Source organism: Apodemus sylvaticus, chromosome 14 (assembly GCF_947179515.1).
Source record: "Apodemus sylvaticus chromosome 14, mApoSyl1.1, whole genome shotgun sequence".
Classification (NCBI taxonomy): Eukaryota; Metazoa; Chordata; class Mammalia; order Rodentia; family Muridae; genus Apodemus; species Apodemus sylvaticus.
This window is the reverse complement of record NC_067485.1, coordinates 35,780,639-35,803,772: the sequence shown is the minus strand read 5'-3', so window position 1 is coordinate 35,803,772 and position 23,134 is coordinate 35,780,639. Positions and strand designations below refer to the sequence as shown.

The 23,134-nt window shown below is 38.6% G+C and overlaps 1 protein-coding gene across 2 annotated transcripts in view; it reads right to left on the bottom strand.

Moving 5' to 3' along the window:
• The window catches only part of Exoc2 (exocyst complex component 2), a 187,112-nt gene that overhangs the window by 97,631 nt on the left and 66,347 nt on the right, over positions 1 to 23,134 (bottom strand). For both annotated transcript variants that reach the window (XM_052156220.1, XM_052156221.1), the window contains exons 7-11: positions 12,850 to 12,930; positions 7,791 to 7,936; positions 7,561 to 7,642; positions 6,741 to 6,843; positions 2,079 to 2,197 (exon numbers count right to left, since the gene is read on the bottom strand). In XM_052156220.1, the coding sequence (XP_052012180.1) occupies positions 2,079 to 2,197; positions 6,741 to 6,843; positions 7,561 to 7,642; positions 7,791 to 7,936; positions 12,850 to 12,930 (531 nt within the window). The remainder of the gene's footprint in view (positions 1 to 2,078; positions 2,198 to 6,740; positions 6,844 to 7,560; positions 7,643 to 7,790; positions 7,937 to 12,849; positions 12,931 to 23,134) is intronic.

Below are 23,134 nucleotides of genomic sequence, written 5' to 3'. Positions count from 1 at the left end.
TAAAAGGATCTTAAGATTTTCAAAGATGTTCCATATCATATACTCTCATCTTCCCTTGTAGCAAATACAAAGCAATTTATTGACAATTGAGATTGTTGCATCAGGTCCTGATACATGGGGTTTCCAAAGTATCCAACTCAGAAACAGAATTGGAACTGAAACATTACATACACTACAAACAGCCCACTTGTGACACACATACACTACAAAGAAGGCTCTCTTCCCAGCTACGGCTCCCTCCCTCCGTGGTGCAACCATGCTGACCTCATGTTGTCTGTTCCTCCACATTCCTAGACCTGGCTGCCATCTCTGTTCCCTTCCCAGCTGTCTGAGGCACCGAAGCCACTCCCAGCAAGGATACAGCTGCACCCTTGCTGCCCAACCTGTTCTTTTCCCTCAATTTAGAAGCAGGAACACTGAGCTTTGGTGTTTGAGCCTATGCTGTCCTGTGGCCATGCTGTCCCTATGACCACCTCTTCACTGCTGCCACTCCAGGCTTCTCTTCTCCCAGGCACTTAGTGAGGCTCTCCAGTCTGATCTTGATTTTCTTTTTGTTTTTTTTTTTTTCCATCTTCATGAATAAATGCATGAACATCAAGGGACAATCTGGGCACAAACAACCTCCAAGTCTCTGAATCTTTAACTCCAACTAACTCTTGGATAGATCTGTCTTCTTTTATGACAGACAATTCCAAACTCACCTGTCAAATGCAAGTTAGGGGCAAACTCTGTTCCCTAGTTCTCAACAGCACCACCATGTTAATGAACTACTCCGGGCATTTATTCCTCCTGTTCCTACTTCCTGCCCAAGTCCTGTCCATGCCACATCCTAAACAGCCGTGACTACTCCCCTGTACCTCACACTGGCATCACTACCAACCTCATCATCTCGGTATAGAATCCCTGTTATTCATTCTCCACATGGAATGCAAATATACGATGTGTCCCTGCTTGTGCAGTTCCCTACTTCCCTCAGGGCTCTCTGGCCAGCCTCCGCAGCACTCCTCCAGCAGCCGACAAGGCCCATGGCGTCATCGCTTTTTACCACAGCCTGAACTCTTGCAACTTTCACCACATGCTTCGATCCAGCCACAGAGGACGAAAAGCTGTCTTTGGCTCCCTGATGTTCTTTCTAGAATAGTTTTTCCTCAAGTCCAGATCTTTCTTCTTTCTTCCAGTACAGATCTCACTTCACCCCTTCCCTGACCCTCAAAGCCTAGATCACAATTTGCTCCTGTGAGCTACTGTGCCACTCAGTAGTTCTCTTGTCTTAGGAGGTGATATATTTCACAGCACTCCCATGGTCAGTCACCTGCCACCTCCTTCACTGTGCTGGTACAAGTCAGACCCTTGGGACTGTACTACAACTGAAGCACAGTCACTAAAATGTTTTTGCTGAATGACAATTAAACAAAGAAATGTAAATAAACATGCACACAAACATAGCTTTCATTTCTTTTTTAAAACTTACCCCAGAATCCCAGACAGCAGTCTGGGATTTCCTTACTTGAGCTAGAGGTTGTCTGGTAGCTACTTCCAGTTCTAGCTAATATGGGGCCTCTGTAAGCTATCTTTTCAAACTGGCTATGTGAAGTACTCTTCTCAGTTACCTTCCTTGAAACTCTGTCATTTTCCCTTTTATTACTGGTCTCCACATCTTAATGCCTTTCCTCTCCTAACAGCTCCAGGAGGCAGGCCTGCTTCTCTGCCATTCGCCACTGAGGATCTAGCACTTGGTACATGCTTGATTCACAAGTGACTCAGGATATGCCTGATGAAGAGAGGAACTTATCAAGGACTAATACAGTTCCTACAGAATCATGTCCGCCCCTTGCAAAAATTAACTCCTCTATAATATAAAGTTTTGTCAATACCACTAGTAACAAAATCCACAGATTTCTGAAAAGATGCTCTTTTACTTTTGGCACTCACTGTGGTCCTGTGAGGTGCAGTACTACAGTGGGGCCATAACAGAGAGGCAATAACAATGAAGACAGGGCCCAAGACCAAGAAAAGCTGACCTTCACTCCTTAACTACCAAGCATTAACAAGCGAGTAAGCGGATGAGACTCTCTTGCCTTTTAGGCTCTTCATGTGGCCTTCTTTGCAGTCCTGCATGAGCTTGAGGGTCCACTTGTGCTGAGCTCCAATGCACTGCCAAGCAGGGTCACCAGGTGCGTGGAGGTCAGACAAATACCTGAGAAGACAAAGCACAAGGCTCCTGTTACAACAGCAAGGGCAAAGGTCAGTATGTTGTAACATTATTACCAATTTTTAATGAAAAACTAAAATTTAACAAACTAGTAAAGCACTTGCCAGTATTTGTCTTCAGTACTTAGTTTATACTGAAATATACTACATACACTGTTTTCATTCAATAGTAAATGACAAGACTGTTGGGTTTTTATTCTTTTTAAAAAATATTTGTGTGTGTTTGCCTTCATTATGTAAGTATACCATGTGAGATCCTGGTGCTATGGAAGTCAGAAGACGGTACTGGGTTTCCTGAAACTAGAAAACAGGCAGTTCTGAGCTGCCACGTGGGTATCAGAACTGAACGTGGGTCCTCTAGAAGAGCAGCCGGTGCATTTCACCCAGCTGCAGGATGTTAATTCACCTCTTTCCCTAAGAGTCAACAAAAATGACAAAGCTCATCTGACAAAGGTCAAAGGTTGTAAGGATTTGGTGAGAACACTTCTTTATATTTAAACTTATTTTTATTTTGTTTAAAGAAAAAACATGACAAAAAAACAAAGGGGTGGATAGAGTGAAAAGAAAGGAAGAGGGAGACAGAGACAGAGAGAGATGAAGAGAGAGGGAGAGGAAGAAACCAGCTGATGCCAGTGATCAGAAAAATTCTCTCTCATCTACCAATCCCCCGCAGAACGCTGGACAGCCCTCCCACTCTCTACTCCCACAGACGCAAAAGTAGCAAACCACACTACAGTAAGCATTGACCACAACCGTGCAACGCAAAACTGTTCAGCCCAACTTTGGGGCATGTTTTCTTTTTTGTTTGAGAAAGAGGGAGAAACTAACTTTACATTTATAAACAGTCACTTCTCTCAAGTTTTTTCTATTACTTGAGAGTCATTTCATTTCATTAAACCCAGGTGGGAGCCAGTGGAGGAGACTGGGTGAATTCCCCCCCACCCCCAATCTCTTCTGGTATAAAATATGGCCACTGGATGGCAATGTGACACTATTCCACAATGACTTAAGTATGAGGCCACTAAAATTTAAGGTTTCTTTGACAGCATGCACTTACCTCTAGGGGGTAAATTAATTCACAACTGAGAAACTATTTCTCTATAAAATGTACTGCAGATGGATGCTTTCTTAACTTTCATAGTTCCTAAAATACTTAAAGTGTTCTTTGTACAAGAAATACTCAAATCCATGTAGACAATTGAAATATATTTCAACCAAAAATTTTGTCAATACTAGTTTGGCCCTGAGCCCTTATATAATACACACGCATCAACTCTGGAAGTATATTCAAATAAACTTACTGCACTAAAATACTTTTTAACCCTCAGCTGTCATTTGCCTTGAGGTTAAAAATTTGTGGTCTATCAAAACGTTCATGGATGGTTCCAAGCTGTGACCTTAGCCATGTCCTAACCGCTGTGGGGCATGGCCACATTTCTTCAGTAGTGGGCACTCATTACTCAGACATCTCAATTAGCAGCTAATTAGAGGAGAAGCAAACCCATTTTATAATAAGTTCACAACAAACAATGTAGACTAGAAAGCTGGCATGCATTTAGGAATGCACCACGCAACCCTGACCTTCAGGAGCTAATAGCTCAGAGACCTGACTCCCCAGAGCAGCAGCTCTGCTAGCTCAGCACTGCGAGGGCTATCTGCCCTCCCTGTGACTGTGCACAGGCTGCAAACAGCTATGTTTATGTGCTGAAAGGTAGGAAACCAACTTAAAAAAAAAAGAATTTTACCCATATAAAGAAGACACCTATAAGCCTTCCTTGTTTATGAGAGCACTATCCTCAGAAGAAAACCACATTCCAAAAAATTACATTTAGCTTGGTATGAGGAATTCAATGCAAACAAAGTTCCCCAAATCCACTCTGACTATTTCCCTTCCCAAGAGCTTTTCTCTTTTATTATTTGGGATATAAATACAGCAAATAGTAGCTTATGTCTCTCCTTCCCTGAGAACATACTTTCTGGTCTTTCCTGCTGAGAATAATGGACTGCACCATCTCCCTACATGGCTGCGCTGCATCTGGATACTTCAGAACAAACACTTTCCTGCAGCCCCAGGGCGGGGTCTGCAACGCAGTGATCTTCTTTCACAGACAAGGCTTCCTTCTGGAGTGAAGTTCCCGGCTTGGGCTTTTTAGCAGTAGCCCAGCAAACTTGCTTTGTCTGTCTTAAAACTGTAAATCTCTTTAGCTCGTACACTATGTCCCTAAAAGTTTTAATAATCCTGTACCATCTTAATATGAAACTGAAGACGCTTAGAAACATTTTATGTAGAAAGATGATGTTACTCTCTCAGAAAAATCTAGAAAATGTTTCCATTGGAAAGTACAATGTTAGTTCTAGACTTTAATAAATTTCTTTACTTTTTAGTACCTAGCTTAAAACTAACAGTTTCAGTAAAAGAATCTTTGTTTAGTGGTACAAGTTACTGCTTTACTTTTTAAATGATATACTAGAGAACATTTTGAAAGGTAGGGAGGTAGAATAAAGGAACTTAATTCTGTGAGCATAGATTCAGACTTTTAGAATTTGAGGAGGAACATTTTCAGTTTCAATTCTCAGGAAAACAAAAGGGGGAGAGGGGGAGAGAGGGAGAGAGGGAGGGAGAGAGAGAGAGAGAGAGAGCGTGCAGAAGTGACAGACAGAGAGAGAGAGAGAGCACGCAGAAGTGACAGAGAGAGAGAGAGAGAGAGAGAGAGAGAGAGAGAGAGAGAGAGAGAGATTGAGCACTGCTTCTTGCTAAGCTACAGTTTGAGGCTCCCTTCAGTTACGCCCAGGAGAGCAGGCAGCACAGCAGAGGTGAAGTATCACTCTGTCTGTGCATGGCAGAGTCGTGACACATACAGCCGTGCACAGGCTATCTGTCTCTGGCTTTACTTGATGCCCACAGGACCTATCACCATAGATGTTAAAGTCAATCAGACTTGACCTGGTTCTGAGCTTATTTTTTAAACCACTAATGGCTAGGAATGTAATTTTAAAAGTTAATCATCAGATTACTCAGTGCCTTCTCAAATTTGCGCCCACAAGTTTAATGTACTTCTGGAAGCAAATTTAGCTCACCTCACACAGGAGGAAGCAAGCTAATCTTCTAACACACAAGCAGCAAAGTTTCTTCAAGGTGCTTAGCTAACTCAAGCTGAGTTTATTTCCACTTTAAATTGTACAGTTTTGCAAGCGAGGTAAGTTCCTCAAATATAATATTTCCTCAGAAAGGTAGAGGAAGAAAGGCAAGGGTGGGCCCTGACACCAGACAGCAGTTGTCATTCGCGGCTGTGTGTGCAGCACCCTTTGGCCAGGGAGGAAACACAGTTAGCACCCAGCCCAGTGCCCTGCACTTGCTAAGAGCAGCAGGCAGTTTCGCTGTTCTCTGGTCCACTGCTCAATCCTCTGTCCTGCATCTGTTCCCACCGTCCCTGTCCTAGAAGATAATTTAGTGCAGGTCCTTAGCCGTTGCTTTAATGCACATACAGCAGTGTTTGGAACAGACCATCTTTCCAGGCCTACAGATAGTATTTTCAATGTCCATAAGATGGCCAAAGGCAAATACATACACATACATATATGAAGTCTATCATCATTTTAGAACTACCGAAATTTTTAATAAAATTCACTAAAGAAGTCACTGAATTTGGGAAACAGCACTTTACTCTGAACTCAGACCACACTTAAGATAGCATAGTATCAAATTAAGTCAGTATTTTTAAATCTCAGTTACAAAAATCTTACAATTTATGTTTCCACTCCAAATGCAGTGTAAGCCGCAAACAGCTGAACTCATGCCTGTCCCATATGTGCTAGGTGCTGGGCTAGGTCCCTGAGAGGACCCTCTTCTCAACAGCCCTGGGACAGATGTCGTGCTTGTTAGGTTCACTCTGCAGATGAGACTCTGCAGATGAGCAGGACTCCGAGCTGCCCGCACTGAAAGGCCCACTGCTGCAGAGCTGCTCTGCCTCTCGGCTTCTCTACTACCCTGAGGTCCATCTCTCCTAACACTGTGAGGATTTCTGAAAGTACTGTCGACTGAGAACTATTTCCAGTCACTTCTCTCGACGATCACTACAGACATGTAAATCAGACATATTTTCAAGGGAAAACCTTCCATACCCTTCACTACTGTCAAGCCACGGTACCCTTCTGAGCTATGGTTTCCCACCTCATGGAGTATGACACTTGCAGGTGCAGCACCCAGTCCTCCAGGGGAATCAGGTGGTAACCACTGCCGAGCAGGAAACAGGGCTGAGCGATGAGACTGCTTTTCCTTTGGCCAACCTGGCAGGCTGTCTTTCCTTCAAAGGGTCGTGGTGGGGTTGAAGGGTGGGGTGTCTCTATAACTGCTCCCAATTTATTTATGTTTGAGGAATATTCATGTCCTATACCAAATACCCCTAAATTTCTATTGTCTTCCCTTTTACCATTTCATCAGTACTTTGATTCCCCCAAATTAGTATTGTGGGTTTCACAATATATTTATGCATATATGTAATCTATCAGGATTCTTGCACATGGTTTACCTTATATAGCGCTTCTGGTCATGTAAGGTTGATGGAGTCTCCAGCAATTTCTTTAGAAGTAACTCTCTTAGATCTTCAATTCCTGCTTCTACTTCAGCATAATCTATTTTTAAAGGATGCAAGATTTACAGAACTGAATTTAAAATCAACTTTCATAAAGCTGAATATTGGTTGCTTTTTGACTGAGAAGAGACACAAGGGACCTTTGTGGAGGGATCAAAACATACCATCTCAAGTGTATAGGAGGGCATGAGCATTCGTCAGAATTCAGTGACCTGTAACATGTAAGGTCTGTGTATTTCACTGCATGTAAATCTCACCACGGTAAAGAAATAAATTCTGCTTTCTGAGACCTTATGGATTTCATTCTTTAAATTTAATAAGACCTGAGGTATTTCTCCTAGTTAATAAGTTTTAACTATAAGATATTTAAGCTTTATTTTCTTTAAACCTGTTATAGAGTAATTCTTAAAAAGTATCGAGTTTGCTTTAAAGTAAGAGTAGAACTCATAAACACTGTTTCAGCTTGAAGAGGGAAGACTGAAACGCAGATTCCCATGTCTGTGAAAAACCTGCCACTGCCTCTCTAGTATGGAAGCTTTTAATGTATTGTGGATAAAAAACAACAGAGCATCTGAGACTAGCCCTACCACATAGCAGTAAGGAAACTCATGAGGCTATTCTGCACTAATTGTTTTACATTTTAAAGACAGAACTGCATAAACAAGATCTAAGATGCAGTAGCACTCTGTAGAACATACACTCCACATTCCTCCTGCAGAAGGAAAAGATAGCTCTGAAAGTAATACACAAATCTTACATTTCTTGAAAACTTGCACCTCCGTTTTTCCAAAGAGCGATTTGGCTTTTTCATAATCATTAATAACCACATCATAATCCCCCTTGAAAATAAGAAACACGTTGTGAGATCATTAGGAAAGAACAGTGAGCACATGGTAAATATACATCTTATTTTATATTATCTTACATATCTTAACCACACCTTTATGATCAGTAACGCCTATAACTGCATACATGCATATGCTGTACCTTTTGAATATTCCGTTTAATATTGAGAGGAAGGTTGAAGAGAAATTTAAATCGCTGAAGCACATTGAGTGCGTTCCTAGTGGAATCCGCCTTATCTTTCCGACCTAACACTTCCTGGAACAAGGTGTCAGCAGTGTTACTTGCTCCTGTTGTAAATAGAGAAAGGGAGATGGGTGACACTGACCTGAATCTAAGCACTAAAAGCAAATGGGAATGTTATACTGCACTGAAATTCAGCAGACTTTTTAAAAGCTACCAATATAGAGATCTTTTATAGTTTGATAAAATAAAATTTCTGGTTTTTAGAGTCCTTTCATATGTTAAGAATGATATCTAAGTAAAAGCAACATTTACTAAATAAGCCCAAATAATTTTCTCCAATATGCATCTATACTTATTTTAATCTTCTAAATTTTAAAACAACTCTGGATATTTAAAGAACACACACACCACTTAAATTCTATTAATTCTGCATCACACTACAGGTAATAAATGGGATATGGAAAACTGTCTTCAGAAAAATATTTAAAAAAAATTGAAGCTAACCCTACTTCTTGACAAAATTATCTATGTTGTAAGCACAGAAAATTATATAAATCTTAAAATGACAAAATCTTAATACAGCATCATTACTGTTTCTTAAATCAGCTAAATCTTGTAAAATCATGTATGACCAGGATATTTCATATGATTCTTTCCTTTAAAAAGTACAAATTACACATATCACTTCAAATGAATGCTGTTTTCTAAGGCAAAATTTGCAATATATAAAAATAGCTTAAATTTTGCAACATGTGAATTAATTTTAATTAGCTACAAGGAAAAAAAAAGAGAGCAAGAATAAACTGCTTTCAGCTGTTTGACCTGCTTGTAAAAAGTTTCTACATTATCTGGTCTAGTGACTATACTTTAAGCAAAGATGAAAAACTCACCTCGCCTCGCTGGGTGGCTTACACACCACAGCCACACTGTGGGTGGCCTGATCCTGTTAAAAGTCGTCTTTGTAACATGATTGTTTTATCTAAATAATGTTTAAATTCTGTTGAAATTTTAAAGGCCTGATATAAAAACTTCGTTTGGTCAAGAGAGCTGTTTTTCCCACATGCTATTTAATGTGGATACTAAACCTCTATTGTGGGACGAGAAATACATTTCCTTCTTGCCATCAAGCCACATAATGAAGGCTTGAGTGAGGACTGAAATCTGATTAGAATTTTAAAACTTTCTTCAGAAAAAACTATCTTAAAGCATTTGTTTATCATTTTAAAAGTATAAACATCATAAGTTTAAGCTTTGTAACTTAAACTTCACATGGAACAGACTCTTTTCTTTTTATTTATTTATTTACATGTAAAGTCTCACACCAGCAAATTCCTTTTTCTATGCAATGAAAAGAACTCAGAGCAAATAGTCTGAATTTAAATTACTCTCATCGTTTTAAATAAAAAAAATTCCAGCTAATAATTTGAACTCTAAAAATATGAAAATGAGAACAGGTAGAAAATACACTTACTCTTGAATAAAATACATATTTTCTTGAAATAATTTTATAAGAAGAAATTTAAACTGAAATTAAAATTTATGCCAAAATTTGTGAGCTGAGAACCTGAATTTATACACAGTTGAAAATTATATAGACAACTTCCACTAATTATAATCATTACTGTAATAAACTATGACTTTTCTGTGATTTGTACTGCATTTACAATAAAAATATGGTTCACAATTCTCACAACTGGGAAAGATTAAATTGAATGATAAAATGTTTCAGAGCAATGACACTAAGATCTCTGTACACGTCACATAAAGTCACTAGCAGTTACAAAATGCTTTGGGTACCTCCTACGAATACAAGGAGACAAAAGCACTGTGCAGAGGACTGGGGTACTCATCACATGTGGGGCTAATGATGTGGACAAAGACATTAGCTAGGGGTCCCCAAAACCATGCTACCAAAATCTTCCATGTGTGTTAATCCATATCCATCTTGCTCCACCCTCACACTAAGAATGCCCGATTTTAAGGCAACTGATATAGTTTTGGATCCCCCCTAGGTGAGCACAGAATAAATGATGTGGATTAGATGGCCGTGCATGCATGCCTTTGCTCTCAGACACCAGGTTTAACAGAGCTGATGCCAGGCCTCAAATATCCTTTCTCCATGTCTGAGAATGGCTTCCACAGCAGTTCATTTGGATAATGGCTATCACTGCCTCACACATGGGCCCCAGGAACTAACCACAAAGTCCTTATGCCCACCACAGTGGCCACTACAGTAACTGGACCTACAGAGTAGTGAAATATGCCCTGTGATAGCAAGGGAAGAAGTTGCTGTCACATGACACATCAATCCATTACACTCATACCGTCTCTTACACACACCTAGATCTACTTTTGTCATTCTAATGGTATCTTATAATTTCAGGCATGTGCATTTAGAGTAGACATTACGCTGTCTCCTACTTCAAGGTGACGACACTAGTCTCTTTCTTTGTAAGGACAACTTGAGATGGGAGATTACAGAAGTGAGGTGTGTGTGTGTGTGTGTGTGTGTGTGTGTGTGTGTGTGTGTGTCGTGCCTGATATAGGGGCTGGAACAACACAGGATGGTTCCCAACCATCACAGTTTGTCCCAGGGAAAGGCAAGGTATTGAGAACAGAAAAGCAAATGTGAAAAAGCAGCTGGAGAATTAAAGTACCTCAAAAAAAAGCACACTGATACTTGGCAAAGACAGGGCCCTGAAAAGACCAAACCTGCTTGGAGTGCCTGTTTCCACAGGCTCCAGGATGACTAGCAAGCTGCTTTCTGTAAGCGAGTGACAGAACCATGTCTGAGACAGTGTGCACTACTCACACAGCCATGTCACATCCTGGGACCTACAGATCCACATGGTCCGCACACACACTTGCTGTCATCAGGAATGAGAGAGCTGAAGCTGTGGGCTCTCATGAACCAATCTGGTTCAACACAAGTTTGGGAAAGGATAAGATTAGGGCTGGCTCACCTTTTCTTGAATGCAATTTACTAAATATTTACAATTCAGTTTTTTTTTCCCTCATACTTGATTCTGGAAAAACACACACACACACATTTACTTAGAAGTAAGCTTAACAACAGAACCATTTAACAAAACAAGAAGAGTAGGTTTCCCACTAGAGTTTAAAACCTTTCCCAATATAGTTTTCAGACCTATACGTTTCCAGCACCAGGCATGAACCTAAAGATCACAGAGATGGTAGCTGCCCTCACGTTAGTCACACCACTATTGCACTGGTGCATGTACCATGCCTGGCAGGCAGGTCAATCCAAGTGCATGCTGGGTCCAGCTCTGGGTAAGAGACTGTATTGATACAGTTTCTATCCAAAAAGCATGCAAAGTTCATTTGCTCAATTTAATACAAAAAGAATGTGGTGAAAGCCAGAAAGATACTTGGTGATCAACTCTCAGGAATTCCAGACTCAGGTTACATAGAAACTCAACAGAATTTTCTCCTCTATTCTCGTGTCCTAAACTGGCTCCATTACCTAAGACTAGAAAGGCAAGTGTATCACAAACCATTTTCCTTTTTTAATTGCATATATGCAACCAATGTTTCAATACTTCCATCTTTATTTCTGCCCTTCCAAGGGCTCCTTGTCTACTTCAGCTGTTGCGCTCACCACAACTGCTGCCCTTTATCTGGTCTCAGGCTGAATCGGCAGTCATCCCCTCTAGCCTGCTCCTCTGAGCACTCTATCCCACAGCTTCCTCCCTGAGCTCCTTATGTGCTCGCCATCTCCAGGACTAATCCTACCCTAAGGAGAGCTCTGCTGGCCACAGGCAGTATTTATGTGGCTCCTGCTCACTAGCTTGCAGCCCATCTCCTTTCTGGAGCCACTGCCTCCCTTTTGTGCTGCTGAAAACCAGTCAGAGACACACCTGTATCCAACCACCCCACTGCATACCTGCCACTCTCTGCTTAGCAGTGTGGCTGTATCCTGTGTCTCTTTTAGCCACAGAAATGGCTTTCGTAAATACTTGTTTGCGTAAAATTCAGAATATATTCATTTAAACAAGGTTTATGACTTGGTGCTCAGACGCAAAAGCCCAACAAACTCCAAGACAAGCAATAGCCATAGGAGTGATAAACAAAGGGAAGGTTGTAAGTCCTGTTAAATCCAGACACATGGATGGAATGTTCAAGGACTAAAATTCTAACACCAAGGAAAGCCTACACCAAAGGTAGCATTCTTTCTACAAAATATTTTCTTACTGACATTTTTGGACCTATGAAGAAATGGTTACATAAGGCCCAGGATGTTTTATTCATGGGACTAAACCAAGCCATAAAAACAAGATTCACTTTTTTTCCCCCAAAATCCTGCATTCATAAAATTTCTAAACATCTATGTGAGGTTGCTTCATTTTTAACCCTTCTTTACAAGGGAATCGCATATTCAAGGAGTATCTTATGAACATTACTTGATATTACACATTGACTACATATATGACACATAACTTATATTTAAAACATGTAATACCTTTTAATAATAGTACAAATTAATCTATCTGGTGAATTTCTTCTGTCATTAGGGCAAGTACCTCAGAATGTCAGAAAAAGAACAAAAGGGGAAAAGGAAAAAACACAGAACATGAGGTCTGTTGGTCCTTAAACTTTTACAGAATGTTCTAGAATATGTCCCTTTGGGGAAGGGCAAAGTGTAAATAAGCAGACATTGCCTGGGCATCTGCTGTGCAGGAGCAGAGGCTCCGCCCTGAGTACAGGCAGATCTGATGATGAAGATGACAGTGTCCACTCAGTGGTAACCCTGGCTGCTGTCTCAGTGCCTGTTTCCAGGGAGCAAATTACAGTCCTTGAGAAATGTAACTTCAGACTATGGTTTCTCGTAAGTAAAATGCAAACAGATTTGTTTCATTCTACTGTCCTTCAGGTTTTTTAAGTCATTACCATGACCTTGCCCCTTGCCCCCTGCCCCTTGCCCTGGGAAAGCCCTAAGACCAGCACTGTACCTTGTTAGAAAGGCCATTAACAGTCATGGGTAGTAGAGCAAACTTACTATTGAGGACGTTCTCCAATTTCTGTGTCATGGATCCTTCTACTTTTTCTGTTCCATCTGCTTCTAGTTTTTGATGGATAGCTAGGAAAAAGCAAACAAACTTAGTTACAATGTGGGCCACTTCAATGGACAGAAAGATTAAAAAAGAGTCTTTTAAAGCCATTGAACATTTTACAAATTGTTCTATTATTTTCTCCATTCACAACGAACATACATAGACAATATTCTGGGGAAACAGATGATACTATTTACATTGTTCACAGCTTAACATTATTCAAGTAGTATATCAAAGACACACTCATCTGGTCTTCAATATACAGTTAAAAATGAAAAGAAAAAGACAAAGTGGGACTTCAGGAGCTGTGGGTCTTTAGCACAATCTTCACGTGAAATCATTCTATCTCACCAAGACAGAAAGTACTGCTATTTGGGTTCTGCCAACCTTAAAAAATTTAATTTCAGACCTAGACTATCACATGGGGAATACATAATGTGTATTCTTATATTATGTATACATATTATGTCTTCTTATATTTGCAATAATTTCCTGGAGATTCCATAGAAACATTTCAGAACACATATCAATGCACCAACACTGGGTAAAGAAAGTGTGTGTGGGGGGTGGGGAGGTGTTTACATTCCTTGACTCTGATAAAAATTACTGGAGAATGAAGAGGGAAAGTTTAAAACAGCCATCAGGTATATTTTGGTAAGGAACTAAGACTATGATTTCAAAATTTAAAGCTGTGGTAAAATGAAGGCAGCCCAGCAAACACTAGTTGAACTGTGAGTATGCACGAAGGGCAGCACTTCTGAGGTGCATGCATCATCCACTGACAGTGATGTGCATCCCAGTATTTATATCTGAATGACAAGAAGACCATGGTAAGACCCAAATAAACATGTCTCAGAAGGTCACAAAGCCAAACTTGGAATGTGAACTCGGGAAGCCAGGTTCCAATCCTTAAAACCTCATTCCACACTGCCCACACAGCCACAGCACAGATCAGTAACTCACACTACCTAGCTTCTGTTTTCATGTCTGTAAAATGAGAGCAGTAAACTTACTGTGTCTTTAGGGAACTGTATTCACTTGTAATAAAGAAGTTTATCCTCACAATAGAAGGCAGAAGCAGCCTGGATTTCTACTTTTTTCACACTATTTGCTCAAGTGAAAACTCAAATGCAAGATGTTTCACTCTGTGGTCTTTCAGTGAACTAAACACCACTTTTGATTATTAATTAGGTATTCACTGACATTCAAACGGTGAATCTGTTACAGCTTCTGCTTATTACCTAGAACAGGTGCCAGATTAATGCTTCACAAACAAACAAGCAGCCTTATGTAAATGTGGGTGTGTTTATTTCTTTTATGAGACTTTTATAACTCAATTTGACACACTGGTCTTTTTAACAAACTCAGTAAGTATTTAAAATTTAAATTCAGTGTTCAAATACTTTTGAATATGTTCTCAGCTCCAGAGAATGTTTATTTTTCTGTTCATTATAATTAGCCTTTAATCCTAATTTTGTTCTTTATACTACATTTTCCTGTAATGTTACCTCAATTTTGTTTTACATCCTAAAACACACAAACTGTTCCTGTATTGAATTGAATCAAAACATTCATAAAAAGAAAAACAAATACATGGGGGAGGAATAGTCACTACTTTAAAACTGTCTTTGTTGATTCAGAGTAAAGAAAATGTGAATCTTTACTGGCTCAAACTTAAATTACACGGTAGAAATGACTCAACACATCAAAGCTTAAACTTACATTCAACTTGTAAAGTTAAATGGAAGAGAATGTCCCTGCGTCTCGGCATTAAAAGCTACACTAGGAAGACTGCTCCAGGGAAGCAGATCTGCCCACAGCACATTAACACTGTTGCGATGCTCTGACAAGCTTGGTTGCAAAAGCAAAGCTGGCCCCTATGCCTTCGTGCAGCTCACTGTCCTTACAGGAAGGTAGCACATGTCCCACAGCCTCACTGCAAATGTTATTCTCTCAGTGAAAATGAACAATACAGGAAACTGTGTGGCCACATTTTCTGATGCTGACATAAGCCATCACTGATCAGCAGGTCAAGACAGGGTGACCTGGTTCCCTGAGCTCAGTTTACAGCCCTTTCTGCTGACAGAGCAACTTCCTCCAACCCATCTCTCCCACAGCAGCACCACTGTCGAGCTGTCAGCCAAGCATGAGGACTAAGAGACACTGGGATCTGATAAAAGCAATCCTATTTTCCAGAAAATTAAACCAAATAACCCAATGTCTGGTTCATTTGGCCTTTTATTTTCTCTGAAAACATTTTTAAATAGAATAACTCAATAAGTAACTGGGTACATGATCACAGGTTTGTTGTTGTTTCTAATCTATTAAAAACTTAAATATGTGCGGTGGTTGAACATCATAAGCTTAAAGTTAGGAAACAAAAAGGTATTATAAGAGCACTAGTCAAAGAAAAATCGAAGTTCTAGGAAATGGTCTGCTATTTCTTTTGAACTACATCATTGTTTCACTATCTGTAAAACACACAAACTGAGTAAAATATGAAACTTCAACTTCAGTCAAAAAATCTCAAAATGCCTAAGCATGCACTTACATAGATGTCACTGTTAAATAAGCCACTGGAGCAGCAGGGGGTGGGGGCCTATAAGAATGTATTGCTATGCAAGGCTATATTATATGCTCTGCTGCTAGCCTGTATAAGACAGAACATTAAAGCCAGAGCAGAGACTATTGCCATAAATAACCACAGAGTAAAAAACGTTACAGCCTCTATCCTACAGTCATTATCGTCAGCATTGTTTTTTTTCTTACAGCTACCCTTAAAAGCATGGCCAAGGTTAGTTCCAGATCTATATAGATAGGCTGTAGCTTAAGTCCCAGACTCTGAAGGTTATATTTAATAAATGAGACATGGATGGGATGAAATACGTATTTTGCTAATTCAAATTCATTAAAATGCCCATTAAACATTTGGTTTCTATTAAATATCATAGAAAACTTCTGTCAGTGCTATAGTTTAGGTGTTGACTGTCCTCAAGGACACCCACATGTAAAAAGTTTAATTACATGTGGTGGTACTGGAAGGTGGGTCACTTGGGCATGCCTGTAAGGAAGTACTAATAGTTCGGGCCCTGCCTCTGGCTCCTTTTTGCTTTCTGGTGACTGTGTTCTGCCATACACTTCACCATGACAAGATGCTTCCCTCCTGCCTTAGAGAACCAAACCTATTCAACTGAGAACAAAATCCCTGAAACCAGGAGTCAAAATCAACCTTCTTTCTTGTAAGTCAATTACCACAAATATTTAGTTATAGTTACAGAAAAGAACAGAAATCTAACACAGTGGTTAAATCATATGTTATATTTAAATTGGGAAAGTAAACTATGACTCCTTTTCTTCCCTAATTGTATTGCAAATAAAAACTAATAAAAACAACTTCCACTGTCACGTGAAGCCAACAGGTAGGAATGACGGGTGCACTGGAGTAACTGGGTCCTAGCACTCTGCTTTACCCTACGTCACACATCAGCAGACATGTGCCAGACAAACATGCTCCTGGAATAGCTGCAACATGCAAACGGGTACTTGGTCACTTGTGTATGGATTCTGCTTTGGCTCCTTATGTACTGCCAAGAACATTCATTCAGTTTGGCTACAGCAAAACAGTCACAATTTTGGAGTTGCCACCAAAATCAAGTGACCACTCAGATATAAATGCATGCGCTTCAAGGGCATCCAGGGAAACGGTACAGGAGCAGGAGTGGAAGCAAAGATTCCACTGGGCTCAGAAGGGCCTCGGATATCTGCTGCACAGCTTTGCAGCACAAACATTTCTCAGGCTAAAGACTTGCTAATGTGGTTAAATCATATGCTATATTTAAATTGGGCAAGTGAATTTGCCTGAACAGTAGATTGAGACCCTCAGGAGCATCAAAACCACCAAAGCGTAGGAGAAAACAGCAAAGTATAAGCCAGGGAAAGACTCCTGTTGCTGGAAATAACACAATACTTGTCACATGGTCAAACAACAGTATTTTATGAAAAAATGCAAAAAAAAAAAGTCTGAGAATAAAGATTTCAAACTGCATATTTAGTTGAGATCAACTGAGAAAGTAACCTTGGGCTGATTCTCAGTCCAGACAATGCCAACCACCCATGGAAGATATCTTGAAGAGAACTGGGATTTAGTTTATCACTCTTCCCCTTTTATCTAATCCTACAAACACAGGACGAAAAAAGACTAGCAGCATCGAAAACTGTTTATGAGAAGTGAAGGCATTGGTTGGCACCCTCCAAACTCTATCAAGCACAGAAATAAGCAAATGAAAACAAGACATTTTAGTACGTTCTATAATGTGTCTACCTGTCTCTCCCTTTGCCCACCTCCTCTTTAATTCAAGGCTAAACAAATATATGTATTAATCATTTTCCTGGACATGAACAATTAATTTATATACAAATTTAAAAAAACATGTTGGCTTAGGATTTCTTCTCAACAATATCACTGGAATCAATGTCTATAAGGATAACTGTCTTGCAGTAGAGTTGCAGACAAAGACTCTAAGAATAGTGGTTTTTAAAACCATAACTCCTATCATATATTGCTTGTAAGGTACATAATAAAAAAATTTGCCAAGGTTCACAAAAGTATTATGGGTAGGACACTAGAATACTTGCCTAGCATGTGTAAGGCCTTGAATTTAATTCTCAGCACCAAAAGTTTTGTTTCAGTTTGTGTTATTTAATTTAGGTTTATTTTGTGTACGTGTATGGCTGTGTATCACATGCACTCTGTGTACCACAGAGACTAGAAGAAGGCACTGGATCCCTGAGAACTAGAGTTATAGCCAGGGATCTACAATGAAATCAAATAATATTGTTGTACTAAAAGAATGTAGCAATAAGATGACTCCTAATGATACTTTGCTATACTCATAGACCAGTGAGTCATCACTGCAGCAGACGGGAACAGTTGCAGAGACCCACAGCCAGATATGAAGAGAGAGTCCTTGGAAAACATAGAGCTAAATGGGATGTCTCCATCAAATTCCCCTTCAGCCCTAACCCTGAGCTCAGACAACTCCTGAAAAGAAGAGGCAGAAAGAGTCTAAGAGTCAGAGGATACAGAGGACACCAGAAAAACAAGGCCCTCTGAATCAACTAAGCAAGGCTATATGAACTCAGAGACACAGGTCTGCACTAGTGAATCAACTAAGCAAGGTTATATGAACTCAGAGACACAGGTCTGCACTAGTAAATCAACTAAGCAAGGTTATATGAACTCAGAGACACAGGTCTGCACTAGGTCCTCTACATATATATTACAGCTTTCAGCTTAGTATTTTTATGGACTCCTGAGTGTGTGAACTGGTGGATCTATGATTCTTGTCCCTGCTCTTGGAGATCTTTTTCTTCTGTTGGACTGTTTTGCTGACCTCGATGTGATGGTTTTGTTTTATCCTAGTATGTTCTATTTTGTCATGTTTGGTTGTTACCTCTTAGAAGCCTGTTCCTTTCTAATGAGAAACAGAAAGGGAATAGATCCAACAGGGAGGAAAAGTGGGAAGGAATAGAGGGAGAGTAAAACTGTAATCAGGTTATATTTATGAGAAAATATATCTTACTTTCAATAAAAGAAAATGGCCATTTGCACCAGGGAGCCAGGAGACTCCACAGCTTTCTGTGCACAGCACACCAGGAGAGAGTGATCTCCCAGCAGTGCTTTCACTTCTGAGCACAGAGGTGAGATCTCTACCTTCTCACTGGAGGAGACCAGCTAGGAGCACACAGGGCCTAAGATCAGTGAAGCAGCTGGTACAGAAGTCTTCCTGCCACCATTTGCACCAGGGAGCCAGGAAACTCTACAGCCTTCTGTGCAGGAGAGAGAGATCTACCAGCAGTGCTTTTACTTTTGAGTTCAGAGGAGTAAGGACACAGGCTTACAGGCCTACAGGAGGAACAATCTCCAGCCAGAGACAATAATACCAAATAGCACTAGAGATAACCAGATGGTGAAAGGCAAGCACAAGAACCCTACTAACAGAAACCAAGGACTCATGGCAACATCAGAATCCAATTCTCCCACCACAGCAAATCCCAGATACCCCAACACACCAGAAAGAGTTGGATTTAAAATCTTATCTCATAATGCTGATAGAGGGCTTCAAGAGAGACTTAGATAAATTTAAAGAAATACAGGAGAACATTGTTCAACAGGTAAAAGCCCTTAAAGAGGAAACACAAAAATCCCTTAAAGAAATACAGGAGATCATGTGTCAACAGGCAGAAGCCCTTAAAGAAGAAAAACAAAAATCCCTTAAAGAATTACAGGAAAACACAAACAATCAAGTGAAGGAACTGAACAAAACCATCCAGGATCTAAAAGTTGAAGTAGAAACAATAAAGAAATCACAAAGTGACACATCTCTGGACATAGAAAATCTTGGAAGGAATTCAGGAGTCACAAATGCAAGCATCAACAACAGAATACAAGAGATAGAAGAAAGACCCTCAGGTGCTGAAGGTACCATAGAAAACAATGACTCAACAGCAAAGAAAATGCAAAATGCATAAAGCTGGTGACCCAAAACATCCAGGAACTCCAGGACACAATGAGAAGACCAAACCTAAGGATTATAGGTATAGAGGAGAGCGAGGATTTACATCTTAAAGGCCCAGTAAATATCTTCAACAAAATTGTAGAAGAAAACTTCCCTAACTTAGAGAAAGAGATACCCATGAACAAACAAGACGCCTTCAGAACTCCAAACAGACTGGACAGGAACAGAAAGTCCTCCCGGCACATAATTATCAAAATACCAAATTCACTAAACAAAGAAAGAATATTAAGAGCAGAAGGGAAAAAGGGCAAGTAACTTATAAAAGCAGACCTATCAGAATCACACCAGACTTCTCACCAGAGATGATGAAAGCTAGAAGATCCTGGGCAGACCTCATACAGACCCTAAGAAAACACAAATGCCAGCCCAGGCTACTATACCCAGCAAAATTCTCAATCATCATAGATGGAGAAACCAAGATATTCCATGATAAAACCAAATTTATACAATATCTGTTCACAAATCCAGTCCTACAAAGGATAATTGATGGAAAATACCAATACAAGGAGGGAAACTACACCCTAGTTAAAAGCAAGAAAGTAATGTTCTTCCAAAAAACCCAAAAGATGATAGCCACAGAAACAAAAATAACATCAAAAATAACAGGAAGCAACAATCACTATTCCTTAATATCGCTTAAACAACAATGGACTCAACTCCCCAATAAAAAGGCATAGACTAATGAAATATTTCTCATGTAAATCTTCAATTTATCAGAAAATGTTTTAATTCCCTTTTAATTAATTTAGTAATGTTTTTTAGATCTACCTTTTTATCTGCATTATTTTTCATGATAACCTTCAATTTGAATATATCTTTCTATATATTTCCTCTATTTTACCAGAAATGTTTTCAATGTAAATTTTTTATCACAAATGTTTCTAATTCCACCTTCAATTAATTTAGAAAGAGTTTTTAAATCTACCATTTTATATGTAAAATTTTCCATGAAATAGTCAATTTTAACATGTTTGTCTATATATTTCTTGAATTTTACCAGAAATATTTTCCATGTAAATCTTCAATTTTATCTGAAAATGTTTATAATTCCACCTTAAATCAACTTATCTTTATGCCTATCATTTTATCTATATAATTTCCATGATCTTTAATTTTAACATGTTTTCTATATATTTCTTCAATTATATCAGAAATATTTTCCATGTAAATCTTTAAGTTCATCAGAAAATGTTTATAATTCCACTTTCAATCAACTTAGGAATACTTTTATGCCTACCATTATTTTATCTATATAAAATTTTCCATGATAATCTTCAATTCTAACATGTTTTCTATATTTTTCTATAATTTTATCAGAAATATTTTCCACATAAATCTTCAATTCTTTCATAAAATGTTTCTATTCCATATTTCAATTAATTTAGCAATGTTTTACATGTCTACCACTTTACTCTTTAATTTTCCATGAAAATTGTCAATTTTAATGTGATTATCTGAAATATTTTCCATGTAAATCTTTAATTTTATCAGTGTTTTTACTTCCCTTTTCAATAGTATGTGTGTGTGTGTGTGTGTATATATATGTATATATATATATATATGTATGTATATATATATATATATATATATATATATATATATATATATATAACAAAATAAATTATACGGATAAAGTAAAAAGGCCATGACAAGGCCTATAACCCAGATATTAAATAATTTGAAAACTATAATACTAAAAATAAAAAATGAGAATCTTTTCTCTAGTAAATTCAATATTTCCCAAACTAATATATATATATACCAGATACTTGTGTGTAAATGTGTTCTCTCTCTCTCTCTGTTCTCTCTGTGTGTGTGTGTGTGTGTGTGTGTGTGTGTGTCTGATGAAGCCTAACCATTACCCTCATCACCCTCAGCCCTGCCACACACTAGAAGACTTCTGGTGTAACAAGAACAACATGATCTCAGACCAAAATACTGAAAGTGAATCCAGAAATACAATGTTGCTAATGACAACATGAGGTAGAAGTCAGTGAACTTCCCAGCATAGAATACCATACGCAGTTAGTGAGTTTGTTTCTTCATGACATGAAAGATTAAAAAGGTAAAAATAAGAGGATCCATACTAGTTTACAAGATGCTTAAGAGGGGCAAAATAAAATGAAATCCCATCAATTTATATCTTGACCTCAACACATTAGCTATAGAAAGGTTTGGAGGATTTTGGAGGAAGATTGGAGACATGTGAACATGACTTGCAATTGAATCAGAAATGAAGAATTCTTACTAATTTTATCAGTTGTTCTAGTAGTATTATAGTTATACATATAAAGGTTCTTATGAAGAGGACTTATACTAACGCATAAGGAAAAAATATGCTACTTGAGATTTGCTTTTAAAATGATCATAAAATGCAAACTAACCAGTCTCAAAATAAATCTAATATACTGATAAATCAAGTATAAAAAAACCTCTCATAACTGTGAAATTCTGGTATATTGGGGTTAATGATACTAGCAACAAATATACAGAGAAATCAGAGAAACAATCTCATTTACAATAGCTACACACACTTTTAAAAAAGCCTACAAAACAAAATCTTGAAATAAATCCAGTGATGTGAATGATTTATAAAATAAAGCTTTTAAGACACTGAAGAAATAAATTGAAGACGATTCCAAAAGATGGAAAGGCCTGTAAACATGGCCATCCTTTGAAAAGCAACCTACAGAGCCAATACAATTTCTATCAAAATTCTAATTCACAGAAACTGAAAAAATATCTTAAATTTTACTTGCAAAGAAATGAACAAACAATAAAAGGCTGAGGGAGCTATAACCATCCCTCATTTTAAGCTCTACTAGAGATCTGAAGTATTGACCGAAAACAAACACATTCATCAGTGGAATAGAACTAAGGACCTGGATATGTTTATGTGCCTATACTTTTGATAAAGAGTCAACAATACGCACTGGAGAAAATGTAGCATCTTCAATAAACAGTGCTGGTCAAACCAGAGGGCTAGAGAAGTAAGTAGGCCATAATCTTTCTCCCTGAATAAAACCCAACTTCAATTATCAAAGACTTCCCAAGACATGAATCCTTAAATTCCTCCGTTAAGAGAAGAAAGTAGAAAACCTGCTTCAATGTGTAGGCACAGGAAGGACTTTCTGAATGTTATTCAGGTAGCACAGGCATTAAGACCAAGCAACAGCTAATACATGGAACCTCGTGAAACTAAGAAACTTCTGTGGAGCAAAGGATACCTTAATTCAAGGGAAGAGAAAGTCTAAAGAATGGGAAACAAATCTTTACCAGGTATACATTTGACAGGGTTTGTGTCAGGAACATACAAAGAACTGAGTAAAAACCTAAAATAACAATCAGATTAAAATGTTATAGCATGAAACTAAAAGGAGTCCTCATTAAAAAAAAAAAAAAGACCTATGAATGAGAAATATTTTTTAAAACAGTTATTCATTGTTGGTGGGAATGCAAACTGATTTCATGATGAAAATCAGTGTGAAAGGTACATTTCCAAATGTGAACGTTATATCTGGAATACATATAGTGGGCAGGAAATGCGTACAGGACCACGGTAGGAAGGTGACATCTCACAGAAAGGGGGACAGAACACACGTAATATGAAAGGGTAAAGCGGATGATGGAAAAGGAAGGTAGAATGGGGTAT